Genomic DNA, 14,763 nt, shown 5'->3' on the forward strand with positions numbered 1-14,763 from the left:
TGTAATACGCTTTAAATTTCTCTTCCCTTAACATTCTTGAGTGCTTTTTTGTGTTTTAGTGGAATTTGTTTGTTCTTAATTAAGAAATGCAGTGATGTGCTGCACCTAATGAGGCTGGAACATCTCTAGTTTTAGTGCTGGGAATGATTGTTTTTTAACTCTTTCAGGGAAAAGGAATTAATAGTTTATATTTCAGCACAAAAGTCCATCTTGGGCCACTGCTTGCCATTCGGGTTCCAGCTAAGAGGCTGCTAAGAGGCAGCTGCTAAGAGGCAGCTTTTTGCATAGACTGTGGTTCTTTATTCTTAAGTGAGAGTGTCATTTTTGTATCCTGAAACATGGGGCTTTTTCCAGAAATGCACTGGATTTATTGTAAAGTGCACACTAACAGTATTTTCCCTGGAGGGGAAAATGATAGGAAGTTATTTTAAATGGTTTTATTAAAACCTTATTTTTTACTTGGCTTTTGGGAGAAGGCAAAAGACTTCAACATTCCTCTTGATTGCCTGCCAGTGAACTCCTTCTCCCAAGAGACCAGTTCCTCACCTCGCCTGGAGCTGGGCAGTGGAAAATTCTGTTGGGCCTTAAATGAGTTGGCAACTTCCCTTTATTTGATGGGGCCTTCGCCTCTAAATCCCCATTTCTCCTGCAGATCCTCATTCCCTTACCTTTACAGAGGGCTATTTCTCAAATGGACATTGTTCTTCATCTCTTAAAAAATCTTACGATAATGAATATCTAAACCAATTTCATGGATCTGATCAGCCCTGATCCCCCTTGGCGTTTATCAAGTTGCAAACAGGCTAAAACCCTTCTGTTCATGTCAGGGTCCATACAATTGTGTTGGTATTTCCAGAGGGAAAGCAGAGTAAAAGAATAAAAGTAAAGACTAGAATTCCTAAGAATTTATTCCATGGAACTGACGAGCTATACTTGTGTCCCTGGCTTGGAAAATCCTCTCTCTGTTGTGCCCACTTGAGCTCGGCTCAAGGTGTCACAGCTGCAGTTCCTTGGGAGCAGTGGCCCCAGCACTGGTGGTGACCATTGTCCTGGCTGCAGATTTGTGAAGTTGTGACTGTTGATTTTGTTTGGATTCTAGAGCAACGTGGTCCTCCATCAGGAACAAACTCAGCCAGGCAGAGCCCGGCCCCACAGCACCGGCCACTGGGATTGGCACCAATCAACCCTGACAGGTTGAGAAAAGGGGCTGGGAATGGTGGGAAAAGCTTAGCTAGAGGGATTAATGTGAAGGCAACATCCATGTCCTTTCACCTTTCCATAGGGGAGCTACAGAAGGTGAAGCTGGAAAAGAAGTTTCTAATAGTTACCGGCTGTCCTGGCCCGAGCACAGGCACATGGCACAGTTGGATGCTGCTTCAGGTGTTGGCAGCCGTCATTCCCAGGTACAAAAATCCATCCAAAGGGTGTGGGGACACAGGGAATACTCATCCATCAAGGCATTCTACTGGCATTGCCACAGAGTTCTCAAAAGCAGAATGTTAAAACATTTCCCTGTCAGATACAGGTAGAACAGTAGAACGTTGTGTATAAAAAGGTACTGAAGTGTCTCACAGAATGTTTTTGCTCATGTTTTAAATATGATTATCTCCTCAGGGAAGTTGAACACTCATTATAGTTATGAAAGAAACACAAAGTGCTTGTTATGGAGTGACTACAGACCCTTTGGCAAAGTTTCTTCAAGAATTTTGTGCCTATCTCAGACTTAGAAGGAAAGATTTTCTGAATGTTTGTGCTTTGATTAAAACCATTACCCTGAGTCACCCCAGAGTTGGGATGAATGCTGTTTAAATGCTCAAAATATAGAAATATTGTAATGTTTTTCTAGAAAAACAGAAGGTTAAATCTGCCTATAGGTCCTCATCTCTCTTTTTTTTTTTTTTTTTTTTTTTTTTTTTCCCCCACCCCCTCTGACTTTCTGCACAGAATGCTGGCTGTCTCCCAGTGGAGTTGGAAAGGGGCCCTCGAGGGTTTGGATTCAGCCTCCGAGGAGGAAAGGAATACAACATGGGCTTATTCATTCTCCGTCTGGCTGAGGATGGGCCGGCAGTCAAGGATGGGAGAGTCCATGTAGGTTTGGCTTCTCTAATCAATTTGTTGATGCAGTTGATACATTCGTTTACCCGGAGTGGCAACAAACCTGGATTTTCACAAGCACAGGGTCCCAGAACAACATCTGGGCCTTTGCCCTTCCAGCTGTCCCTGTGGCCATGGACTTTTGGATGAAAAGTCCATGAACAGCTCTGGCCGTCCCAAAGGGATTGTCTGCTTTGCTGGGTTACAGTAGCATCCCTCGTATGAGCAGCAGGTACTCGTGAGTATTTTAGGAGCCCCAACAAGAGATTGCACAGCACACCAGAGAGCTGTGAGGAGAATCACTGTCCGAGTCAGTTAAATTTTAGGGAATGTTAGTGTGTACATTGTGCTGCTGCTGTTCTATACCATTTCTGGAGATACAATCCTGATTTTTTTCCCAAATATTATGTTAATTCTTGCCTTTTCTGTAAGGAATTCACTCTCAAATATTGTAGTAAAAGCACAGTACATGGGTACAACAGAAGGAGTGATGGTAAGCGAGACTGCTTACCAGGGTTGGATTTTCAGAGGCTGGAACATCGAGGTGAGCCAGGTGCCCATGAGATGCCATCCCTTGCAGTCCTTGTGCTTCCCTGTTGCTGGCATGTGGCTCTGCCTCTCTTTGTCCTGTATTTGCAGAATGGGGCTGGCACAGGTACTTGCTGTGAGGCTTAATTGGATGTGGAATTCTTAGTATTCTTAACTTCTCTTATCCTGTTCTTCACAGTAATTAGCATTTTTCCCCCACATGCTTGAGAGACAACATGAGTGTAGCATTCAGTGCTAATAGTTTTTCTCATAGTCCTCCTTCAAGTGGTGTCACACTGAGCTCCAGGGCTTTGTTTTTGGGGCAAAGCAACCAAAAAAAATTGTTCAGCCCAGAGAAGAGGAGCTGGAAGTCAGACCTCACCAGGGTCTGCAGCTTCCTCCCGAGGGGCAGAACCAGTGGCAGGCCCTGGGGGAACGGCTGGAGCTGTGTCAGGGGAGGGTTATGTTGGATATTGGGAAAAGGTTCTTCCCTCTGAGGGTGGTCAGGCAGTGGGACAGGCTACCCAGGAAATGGTCACAACCCCAAGGCTGCCAGAGCTCAGAGAGTGTTTGGACAATGCTTTCAGGCACAGGATGGGATTGTTTGGGTGTCGTGTGCAGAGCCACATCTTTGATCTTCCCGTCCTTGACACTAAGCCCCTTCCAGTGCTGGCATGTGCCAAGTCCCCAGCCCAGCCCAGAGCATGGATGGGCTGAGCTCGCCCAGCCTGAGGTTATTCACACTTTTCATTTCCTGTCATCTGGATGTGGTGTCTCTTTCTGGTTGTACTTTAACAGTGTGAGGAGGAACTTCTCATCCAGCCAGCTGAGCTGTCCCGGTGTGTCTCAGTCCCAGCCTGTCCATGAGGAGCCAGCAGTGACCTCCTTTGGCAGAGTGACTTCAACTAAGCCCGGGAAGGCTCTTTAAGCTGCTAATGTTACACACCAGTGACATCTGTTGGCTGCTGTGTGCAGCGCCAGATAGGCTCCCGCTCCCTTTTTTTCCCCATTTCCCTTCCCAATTTTGCCTAAGAGAGAACTATTTTTGGGGTATGCTATTCCAGCCCCTTTCCAGCAGCCAGGGAAGTTAGCACTGGCTGAAATTACCTGCCCAGTACCTGTGAGAGTTGTTTACTGGCTGTCCAACCTGAACTAACAATTCCTTTCCCTGTGTCAAACCCATTTGTGCGGTGCTCAGCTCGGCAGTGGGTGTAGGGAAGGTGCTGTGTCCTTCCCTGGATAAGGTGACCTCAGACAGGTGTGATGCGGGTGATCCATGTGTTCCCTCTACAGCATGATCCAGAATCAATGAAAATATATTCAAGCACATCCTGTACCTGCCCTATCACTTGTAAATAAATAGAAGAAGATGTGGTTAAGATCTCTGGAATCTGTTGCTGAGCAGAAAACCTCTGTGCACCTCTGAACCCCCAGACCCTGGGGTCACATCCTGCTTGTCATGCATGGAATGGTGTCACTAGTGCCCACTGGATTTTAGCAAGAGAAGGAAAACAGAAGCATCTGCCTTTGTTATTTTTTCTTTCTAAATTAAAAACCAGTTCACAGTGTCAGAGATTCCCAAAGATTAATCTGCTGCTCTTTTTTCCTCAGGTTGGTGACCAAATTGTGGAAATTAATGGAGAACCTACCCAAGGAATCACTCACACACGAGCCATTGAGTTGATTCAGGCTGGAGGAAATAAAGTTTTGCTGCTGCTGAGACCAGGGACTGGATTGATACCAGATCACAGTATGTTGTCTCAAGGGCTGTTTGGTGTTGAAGCAGCAAGGCAGGGAAGTAAAGTGGGATAAGGAGATTCTGCTGCTTGTTCACTGCAGTAGTTGGCAGTTGCCTTTGTGATAGCTGTGCATTTATTATTGAATTAAATTAAAAATTAAAATATAAAAATTGAAAAATAAAATACCTATTTTCAAATATAAGGAATATTTGGGGTAAAATTAACACATGACAATACATAGGGTATTGCACAACCTGAAATTATTCCATATTTCTTATTAGTTTCTCAGCTCTATCCAAGCTAATCAAGTTTTTCTATAAAAATATGCTGATTAACCCTGATTGCCTTTTAATTTAAATGAAAATTTTCTGTGCTACAGTATTGTTAAAAGTTTGTTTCTGTACATATTTACTTCTGGTTTTAGCCTTCTAAATTATGAAATGCTTTTTTTTTTCAAAGCCAAAACTTCTTTAGGAAAGGGACAACTTTACTCTCCAAAGGCATTCAGTTTGATTCAAGGTGATTTCTGCATCTACAAAAGGAAACCACAACTTTGTAGGCCAAAAAAAACCAAACCAAACCAAACCAAAAAAAAAAAAAACAAAAAAAAAAAAAAACAGGAAGGACAGCAGAGCAAATGTTTGCAGGAGCCACAGAGTTCAGAACTGATGACTTTGCGTCTGACTCAGTCCCAAGACTGCAAAGCAGAGACTTGTGGCAGTGGCAGCATTTTAAAGCAAAGAACATAAAATTTCCTAAATATGCATTTTAGTCTTTGTAAGCCCTGATGCTGACACAAAGGTGCTGATAGTTAAACTTCCTAAATTGTAGGGTCACTTTTTTTGATAAGGAGCTTTTCAGTCACAGTGAACAACCCCAAGCTTATCCTTTCGAAATCCCAAACACACAGTTTGAGCTACCAAATACTTTGTGTGTTCAGTCACTTACTGGCATTCACTCAAAGGGTAAAATCTGCTCAGAACTCTCAATTTCTTTCCTCACAAAAGCTAGAAAAGAGTCCTGAGTATCACTACTGGCCCTGCCGGTCACAGAAATTCCCTGAGCTTTGAGGGAGAAACAGAATCAGACAAAAGGGAACCTCTGGAGCATGTCCAGGCCAGCCCTCTTGGATAGAGTGGGGCCTGGGATGAGGTGAAGGAAGTGGTGGAGTGGGGAAGGGTTTATGGCCTCTTGCCTTGCTGTTAATCCCACATTTCTGATTGAAATCTTGCTTGCTGTACTCTGTGGATTTTTTTTTTTTTTTTTTTTTGGTATGTACTTCTGGGCTTTTTCTCTTCCTCCTTCAGGTTTGGCTCCTTCCAGTCTGTGTCCCTACGTGAAACCTGAGCAACATTAAGGGCTTTCAGTGCTTTTCTTGGTTTTTCCTTAAAGACTTGGTAAATCTGCATATCTTGTTTCATCTCTTCCTATTTTTAAAGTGCAAAGCTATGAATAACCCCAACTTTTCACTGTTTCAGATTCCTTCAGGCATAACAGTTCTAGTTCGTTAGGCTTTATTAAACAATGTAGGTCAGGGACTTTTTAATTTGAAATTTTGCTGTGTAGGCTCTAAAATTGTTTTGATTCAAGACCATGTCAGTCCTGCAGGGATCCAGCATTCTGAGCACTAGATTTTTTTTTTTTTTTTTTCAAAATCACATTCTCAGGGTTGTTGTAGAACAACACAATACAGAAATCTGGCTAAATAAAGCTTTGAAAATATGCCACTCCATAATGTTTTTTGAATTGAACTCAGTAGTCCGCTGATTATTACTTTTTGTGTATTTAATCAAATCTCTTGCCCTTTGCTTCCAGGTGATTGGGATAGCTACAATCCTGCTTCATCAAATGTAATATATGAAGAACAGTCACCATTATTATTTTCACCTTCCCATTCTGCTTCCCCATCTGAAGAGTGTTATTTAGCAGTACCAGGAGAAGCTTTAACCAGAATTCAGCTGTCTGAGGAAATGGAACAAGCAGAGAACACTGTGCCTGACAAGACAAGCACTTTAACTGAAAACCTGTGTGAGAGGAAGCCTCAGTCTTCTCCCCAGAGAACAAAGAACAGATGGGAATGCCCCTTAAGTCCTGGGTTTGGAATCACTAAAGGTAGTTCAGAAGCAGGGACCAGAAGGGGCAGATCTGCCAGTCCAGCAAAGTCAAGGGCTGCTGAAGGATACCCTCACATGGGATTCCACAGCCCCAGGAAAGGGGATCCTGAGAAAAGCAATCTCTCACGTAAATCTGACAGTTCCAGGAGTGAGAGTAAAACCACAGGAAAAAGGATGAAGAATAGTGACAAAAGGGAGTCTTCCCATGGAAATCGAGGAAGGTCAGCAAATCCCCAAAGGTATCTTGGCAAGCCAGGAAGCACAGAAACAGTGGGAAGGATCCAAACATCCCGTTCTGTTGAGCAGTTGAAAGGTGGGAATGATAAACCAGAAGTCACCAGGAAAGAGATGAAGCAGAAGACCCTGGGAGAGACAGAAGGGTGTTCTGCAGACCAACATTACCCAGTGTTTGGTGGGAATAACTTTCCCTTCAGGGACTCCAGGAGAAATGCCTCTGAGGATGATTTATTAACAAAGTCCAACTCTGGAGACACAGGTTCCAGCAGATTCAAAACCTCCAGCCTTTCCAATATCCCACTGCTTTCCATGGGGAAACAAAGGAGGGCAGAAACACAGGAAGCTCTTATGCTGAACAGACACCATGGAGAGAGACACATGGAGCTGCCCAATGAAACCAAAGATGGAACTTCCCAACTTGAGAGGAATTCTCCAGTAAGGAAAACACTGATAACTCCTGGGCCATGGAGGGTCCCCAGTGGCTGTAAGGGCACCCCAGTGCCTGGAAAACGGGTGTGACTGACTGAGAGACACTGTTTTTTAGAACATGTTTTGATCAATTTTCCAGAAAGGATAATTTAAAGCATTGGTTTTTCTCACGCAGTTGTCTTTTTTTTTTTTTTTTTTTTTCAGAAACTGGTTAGAGGGGGGAAAGTATTTGATTTGTTCTTAAATTATCTAAGCTTCATGAAGGACTTTCAGATTGCTTCAGTGAAACCCTTCCATGAGCTGCTGTCCCCATGTCCCTTTGCAGGCCATGTCTCCTGCTCCCAGTGTTGCACTGCTGCAGCTTCCCCGAGTATTGTGAACTCTGAACAAAGTTATTTAATGCCTGTATTGCCAATGTGATCCTGACTCACCTCCTGTTCTTGTGCCAAGCTATCTACTGTATCCAGTCAATCTAACCCTTCCCACATGGATTCCAGTCAGAGACAAGGCAGATTTGGGCTGAAGTGGGTGTTTTCTCTAGAGCATGTTGTATGTTTACATCAGGAAACCCACGTGTTCTTGCTGGGTCAGGGAGAACACGGGTGAATTGGTTCTATCAGTTCCAGGGCAGCAAATGAGCTGCTGATGCTGCTCAGTTCATACGTTTCCTGGAATTTTTATACCTAATACAAAACCCTGTAACTAAATATGGTATTTGACATAATTTTGTAATTTTGCTTTTTCTGACACAGCAGAATCACTTTAATTCCTTGATTCACAGGGATTTGGGTTGCAAACATCCATGAGAGGAAAGAAAACTCTGGGTTCTGTTAAATAACACAATTCCTTTGGTTTTACTCATGGCACCATGACACCCTCAGCCTCAGTGTGGAGGTCATACTGAAGTCCCATCTTTAATTATTTAATGCTAGTTAGGAATTGGGGTTTTTTCCCCTCTGTAGAGGTAAGAACTGACCTTAGGACAGACTCAGCTACCAGAGCAGCTTTTTCCGTTAAATTCTTGCCTGTATATTTTAGAACTCTCCCCGTATTTACTGTGGATGTGTGATCAAGGAGTGTTGATGACAAAAAGGATACAGGAGACACACCATCTATGGTTTGGGCTGCCAGAGATGTTTTAAAGAGGGATGTTGCCACCAGAACCTTCTGACACATGAGTCCTACGGCTGTAAGAACAATAGAAATGGAAGGCGTTTATTTTATTCACAGTTTTAGTGATTATTTCCTGACATCTGAGATTTTTAATGACTGCAGAAAAGTGGTGAAAGGAGGCCCTTGGTCCAGTTTGCTGGAGAAAGAAGAGTAAATCATTGAGCTTTACTTACTTAAAATTCAAACATGATATGCTCTTTGCAAGTGAATATCTCACTTTGGCTTTGAAACATTAAATGTTTTTGAAGGCTAACAAAGCACAGTGAGGCAGTTCTGAGTAGAATTCTTCACAAGTACAGCTGACTGCTCAAACAGTTTTTAAACAAAGACTTTGGGAATTCAGAAGGCTTTAAAGCAGCTCTGAACTGTGCTCACCTGCTCGACACCACGTGAGCCACTGACATCAGGGTTGCTGTGTAGCATAACACGTACAAATACTCCCTGGGTGGAATATGACTGTGAAATATTTAATACTCTAAAGTAGCCTGTGTAGATATTGCCCTGTGTTCTTCCCCAGAGGTTGGTTGATGTTGAGCTGTGTGCACTTGCCCTGACCACTGAGTACAGTGACGGATCCAGTCCTTTAATTCCAGATGAATTAGCCCCACTGAAATGATTTCCCTGCCATCAAATCCTCTCTATTTTTCTATATGTTCATGTGACCTGATAATGTCTGATAATGTCTGTGTGTGATTCCTCCTTCCATAGACCTTGTATTTGTACTTCCTGTATCAGACTTAGCCATGTGGCCTTGGAATGCTACGCAATGTATGGATGTACTGGGTGTAAATGTTTATATATTGTACAGCACCTTTATACAGACTTCTGAGGTTCTGACTAGAGAGAGACCTATAAATCGCTCATTATTTTTTATATAGACATTAAAAACAAACTCCAGTTCATGGCCTATTGGTTCTGCACTGTCTAAACCCGGTTCTTCCTTGGCTTTCAGGGGTGTGATGCAGGTTTGACCCACAAACATGCTACGCTTCTGGAAAATGAATGCAGTTTATTATTGGAAGTTCTTGATCCCCCGTTTCCTGATGTCAGTTTGCAGGATGCACTTGAGACTGTCAGGGCAGCACAAGTATGAGGTGGGGGCAGGTTGTGTCCGGGACACGTCCATCGCTGTTCGGATTTTTTGGAGGCGGCCACCCACTCAGGGCCACAGGCCCCTGAAGAAAAAGAGCGGCCCTTTTCCCTGGGAAACAAAACTCACCACCCCAGGTTCCTGATGTCAGTTTGTAGGGTTCCCTTGGAACTGTCAGGCAAGCACAGGTTTGAGGTGGGGGCAGCTTGGGTCTGGCACACATCCTTGATCGTTCCGATTTTTTAGAGGTGTCCGGCCACTCAGGGCCACAGGCCCTGGAGGCAAAGACCAGCCCTGCTCCATGGGAAACAAAAGTTGCCAGCCCAGGTTCCTGATGTCAGTTTGTAGGTTCCCTTTGGAGTTTCACGGCAGCAGAGTTTTGAGGTGGGAGCAGCTTGGGTGTGGGCCACATCCTTGACCGTTTGGATTTTTGGAGTCGGCCGGCCACTCAGGGTCTCAGGCCCCTGGAAAAAAAGACTGGCCCTTTTCCCTGGGAAAGGAAAAGTGGCCAGCCCAGGTTCCTGATGTCATTTTGTAAGGTTCCCTTGGGACTGTCAGGCAAGCACAGGTCTGAGCTGGGGGCAGCTTGGGTCTGGGCCACATCCTTGATCGTTCGGATTTTTTGGAGGCGGCCGGCCACTCAGGGCCTCAGGCCCCAGGAGACCAAGAGCGAACCTTTTCCCTTGGAAAGAAAAGTGGCCAGCCCGGGTTCCTGATGTCAGTTTCCAGGGTTCCCTTTAGAGTTTCAGGGCAGCACAGGATTGAAGTGGGGACAATTTCGGTCTTCCACACATCCTTGATCGTTAGGTTTTTATGGAGGCGCCGGCCACTCAGGGCCTCAGGCCCCTGGAGACAAAGACGGGTCCTTTTCCCTGGGAAAGGAAAAGTGGCCAGCCCAGGTTCCTGATGTCAGTTTGTAGGGTTCCCTTGGGACTGTCAGGGCAGCACAGGTTTGAGGTGGGGGCAGCTTGGGTCTGCGACACATCCTCGATCGTTTGGATTTTTGGAGGTGTCCGGCCACTCAGGGCCACAGGCCCCTGGAGACAAAGAGCAGCCCTTTTCTCTGGGAAAGAAAAGCTGCCCACGCAGGTTCCTGATGTCAGTTTGTAGGGTTCCCTTTGGTGTTTCATGGCAGCACAGGTTTGAGGTGGGGGCGGATTGGGTGTGGGCCACATCCTTGATCGTTTGGATTTTTGGAGGTGTCCGGCCACTCAGGGCCACAGGCCTACTGGAAAGAAAGACAGGCCGTTTTCCCTGGGAAAGAAAAGTGGCCAGCCCAGGTTCCTGATGTCAGTTTGTAGGGTTCCCTTGGGACCGTCAGGGCAGCACAGGTTTGAGGTGGGGGCAGCTTGGGTCTGCGACACATCTTCGATCGTTTGGATTTTTGGAGGTGTCCGGCCACTCAGGGCCACAGGCCCCTGGAGACAAAGACCGGTCCTTTTCCCTGGGAAAGAAAAATGGCCAGCCCAGGTTCCTGATGTCAGTTTGTAGGGTTCCCTTGGGACTGTCAGGGCAGCACAGGTTTGAGCTGGGGGCAGCTTGGGTCTGCGACACATCTTCGATCGTTTGGATTTTTGGAGGTGTCCGGCCACTCAGGGCCACTGGCCCCTGGAGGCAAAGAGTAGCCTTTTTCCTTGGGAAAGAAAAGTGGCCAGCCCAGGTTCCTGATGTCAGTTTGCAGGGTTCCCTTGGGAATGTCAGGACAGCAGAGGTTTGAGGGGGGGGCAGCTTGGGTCTGCAACACATCTTCGATCGTTTGGATTTTTGGAGGTGTCCGGCCACTCAGGGCCCCAGTTCCCTGGAGACACAGACCGGTCCTTTTCCCTGGGAAAGAAAAATGGCCAGCCCAGGTTCCTGATGTCAGTTTGTAGGGTTCCCTTGGGACTGTCAGGGCAGCACAGGTTTGAGGTGGGGGCAGCTTGGGTCTGCGACACATCCTCGATCGTTTAGATTTTTGGAGGTGTCCGCCCAGTCAGGGCCACAGGCTCCTGGAGGCAAAGATCAACCTTTTTCCTTGGGAAAGAAAAGTGGCCAGCCCAGGTTCCTGATGTCAGTTTGTAGGGTTCCCTTGGGACTGTCAGGGCAGCACAGGTTTGAGGTGGGGGCAGCTTGGGTCTGCGACACATCTTCGATCGTTTGGATTTTTGGAGGTGTCCGGACACTTCAGGGCCACAGGCCCCTGGAGACACAGACCGGTCCTTTTTCCTTGGGAAAGAAAAGTGGCCAGCCCAGGTTCCTGATGTCAGTTTGTAGGGTTCCCTTGGGACTGTCAGGGCAGCACAGGTTTGAGGTGGGGGCAGCTTGGGACTGCGACACATCCTCGATCGTTTAGATTTTTGGAGGTGTCCGGCCACTTCAGGGCCACATGCCCCGGCACACAAATACCGGTCCTTTTCCCTGGGAAAGAAAAGTGGCCAGCCCAGGTTCCTGATGTCAGTTTTTAGGGTTCCCTTGGGACTGTCAGGGCAGCACAGATTTGAGGTGGGGGCAGCTTGGGTCTGCGACACATCCTCGATCGTTTGGATTTTTGAAGGTGTAACGGCCACTCAGGGCCACAGGCCCCTGGAGGCAAAGATCAGCCATTTTCCCTGGGAAAGAAAAGTGGCCAGCCCAGGTTCCTCATGTCAGTTTGTAGGGTTCCCTTGGGACTGTCAGGGCAGCACAGGTTTGAGGTGGGGGCAGCTTGGGTCTGCGACACATCCTCGATCTTTTGGATTTTTGGATGTGTCCGGCCACTTCAGGGCCACAGGCCCCTGGAGACAAAGACCGGTCCTTTTCCCTGGGAAAGAGAATTGGCCAGCCCAGGTTCCTGATGTCAGTTTGTAGGGTTGCCTTGGGACTGTCAGGGCAGCACAGGTTTGAGGTGGGGGCAGCTTGGGTCTGCGACACATCTTCGATCGTTTGGATTTTTGGAGGTGCCCAGCCACTGAGGGCCACAGGCCCCTGGAGAGAAAGATCAGCCTTTTTCCTGGGAAAGAAAAGTGGTCAGCCCAGGTTCTTAATGTCAGTTTGTACGGTTCCCTTGGGACTGTCAGGGCAGCACAGGTTTGAGCTGGGGGCAGCTTGGGTCTGTGACACATCCTCGATCGTTCGGATTTTTGGACGTAGCCAGCCACTGAGGACCACAGGCCCATGGAAACAAAGATCAGCTTTTTTCCTTTGGAAAGAAAAGTGGTCAGCCCAGGTTCTTAATGTCAGTTTGTAGGGTTCCCTTGGGACTGTCAGGGCAGCACAGGTTTGAGCTGGGGGCAGCTTGGGTCTGCGACACATCCTCGATCGTTTGGATTTTTGGACGTAGCCGGCCACTGAGTGCCACAGGCCCCTGGAGACAAAGATCAGCTTTTTTCCTTTGGAAAGAAAAGTGGTCAGCTCAGGTTCCTGATGTCAGTTTGTAGGGTTCCCTTGGGACTGTCAGGACAGCACAGGTTTGAGGTGAGGGCAGCTTGGGTCTGCGACACATCCTCGATCGTTCGGATTTTGGGATGCAGCCGGCTACCTAGGGACATAGGCTCCTGGAGACAAAGACCGGTCCTTTTCCCTGGAAAAGAAAAGTGTCCAGCCCAGGTTCTTAATGTCAGTTTGTAGGGTTCCCTTGGGACTGTAAGGGCAGCACAGGTTTGAGGTGGGGGCAGCTTGGGTCTGCGACACATCCTCAATCGTTTGGATTTTTGGAGGTCTCCAGCCACTCAGGGCCACAGGCACCTGGAGACAAAGATCAGCCTTTTTCCTGGGAAAGAAAAGTGGCCAGCCCAGGTTCCTGATGTCAGTTTGCAGGTGGTGTTTGGCTTTGCCCTGTCCACTAAAATTGTATTTTGCTGCAGCTTTGGTCTGGGATATGTGGACTGCCCCCTCCAAATGTCCCTCTTCCCTCTGCCCTGTTCTGCTCTGTCCCCATCTCCACCCCTCACCCCTACATGTCCTTCCAGCCCAGCCCTTCCCCAGTCTCTCTCCACCCTTCACCCCTCCCCATCCCGCCCCTGCCCCATCCCTCACTCCTCCCATCCCCCAGGTGTGACTCCCTGCAGCAGGACATGGGAGCCCGGACTCGTGGGGATAGTGCGGCCCTCGCAGCAGGACAACACCCAAAGAAAACAGGCAGGGACGGCGTCTGTGGGCTGCGCGGTGTCACAAAGGCACCTGGGGCTGAGGGGAGGGGGCTGGAGGGTGACACAGAACATGGGGGCAGCTGAGAGGCAGAAGGGGTCTTTAGGAGTTAAAAAGGGGGGCTCCAGGGTGGCACAGAGACGCTGAGAGGCTGCGGTGGGAACCTGAGGGTGACACAAGGAGGCTGAGAGGCAGGGGCTGTCCTGAGGGACAAAGTGGGGGGTGCCTGAGGGTGACAGGTGAACCAGCCCTCACAGCACCCTTAACCTCACCCTTAAAACCACCCCTACAAGGGTGGAAAGTGCACGGTGGAGGTTAGGGGACCACAGGACAGTGTCGGGGGGCTTGGGGTGACACACAGGCATTGCGGGCTGAGGGGCAAAAATGGGGGGACTTGACAGGTGGAGAGCTGACCCTGAGGGTTAGGGGTACAAAGGACAGGGCACGGGGTACCAGGAAGGGTTAGGGTACAGCAGCAGCCCTCACCCCAACCCTAAGCTCACCCTAAACACACCCCTAGAACACCAGTGTTCCACAACAGCAGCTGCAGGCAGTGACCCTAATGCTGGGACAGCCCCAGAACCCTCCCAGCAGCTGCAGGCAGTGACCCTAATGAAAAGGTAGGGATGATGTTGGCTGGCTAGAGAGTGACTGGTAAAGGTTGGGGTCTGAGCACTTTTTTAGGGGTTTTTTAGGGCTTTTAAAAGATATTTTAGTGTTTTTTTCACAGGAGCTTTTTAGGAATTTTCTGTGACTATTTAGGATACTTTTAGGACTTTTTTAGGGCTTTTAAAAGATTTTTTTTAGGGTATTTTCATGGCTTTCTTACTACTAATTAGAATTTTTATGGGGTTTTTTTTGGGTGTTCTTGGGGCTTTTTTAGGTCTATTGAGGGTATGTGGAGGACTCTTAGGACTAGGGTATTTTTAGGTCTTTTGAGGGAACTTTTAGGGTTTTTTAGGGTCTTATCAGGGCATTTTAAGTATTTTTGGGGTATTTTTAGAGCTCTTTTAGGAATATTGAGGGATTTCTTAAAGGTTTTTTAGGGATATTTAGGTGTGTTTTAGGGTTTTTTTAAAAGTAGGGTATTTTTCTTGTATTTTAAGGGTATTCTGAGGCTATTTTTATGTTTTTGTGGGGCTTTTAGAACATTTTGAAGATGAGGGGTTTTTAGGGAAATTTTATGTTTTTTCATGGCACAGCACATAGAGGCTGAGGGGCACTGTGGGGGCTTGAGGGTGACAGAGGCTGGGAG

General features: G+C 47.2%; 1 protein-coding gene across 2 annotated transcripts in view; it reads left to right on the forward strand.

Moving 5' to 3' along the window:
* Positions 1-9,216, forward strand: part of MAGI3 (membrane associated guanylate kinase, WW and PDZ domain containing 3) — a 59,394-nt gene extending 50,178 nt beyond the window's left edge. The window contains exons 17-22 of one of the 2 annotated variants that reach the window (XM_053963954.1): positions 1,100-1,193; positions 1,283-1,403; positions 1,945-2,088; positions 4,234-4,372; positions 5,669-5,758; positions 6,177-6,265. In XM_053963954.1, the coding sequence (XP_053819929.1) occupies positions 1,100-1,193; positions 1,283-1,403; positions 1,945-2,088; positions 4,234-4,372; positions 5,669-5,718 (548 nt within the window). In that variant the 3' untranslated portion in view covers positions 5,719-5,758; positions 6,177-6,265. Of the gene's footprint in view, positions 1-1,099; positions 1,194-1,282; positions 1,404-1,944; positions 2,089-4,233; positions 4,373-5,668; positions 5,759-6,176 lie in introns of both variants that reach the window. The other variant, XM_053963953.1, reaches the window with a different exon arrangement.
* Positions 9,217-14,763: the final 5,547 nt, after the last annotated feature.

This window comes from Vidua chalybeata, chromosome 24, assembly GCF_026979565.1.
Source record: "Vidua chalybeata isolate OUT-0048 chromosome 24, bVidCha1 merged haplotype, whole genome shotgun sequence".
Taxonomy (NCBI): domain Eukaryota; kingdom Metazoa; phylum Chordata; class Aves; order Passeriformes; family Viduidae; genus Vidua; species Vidua chalybeata.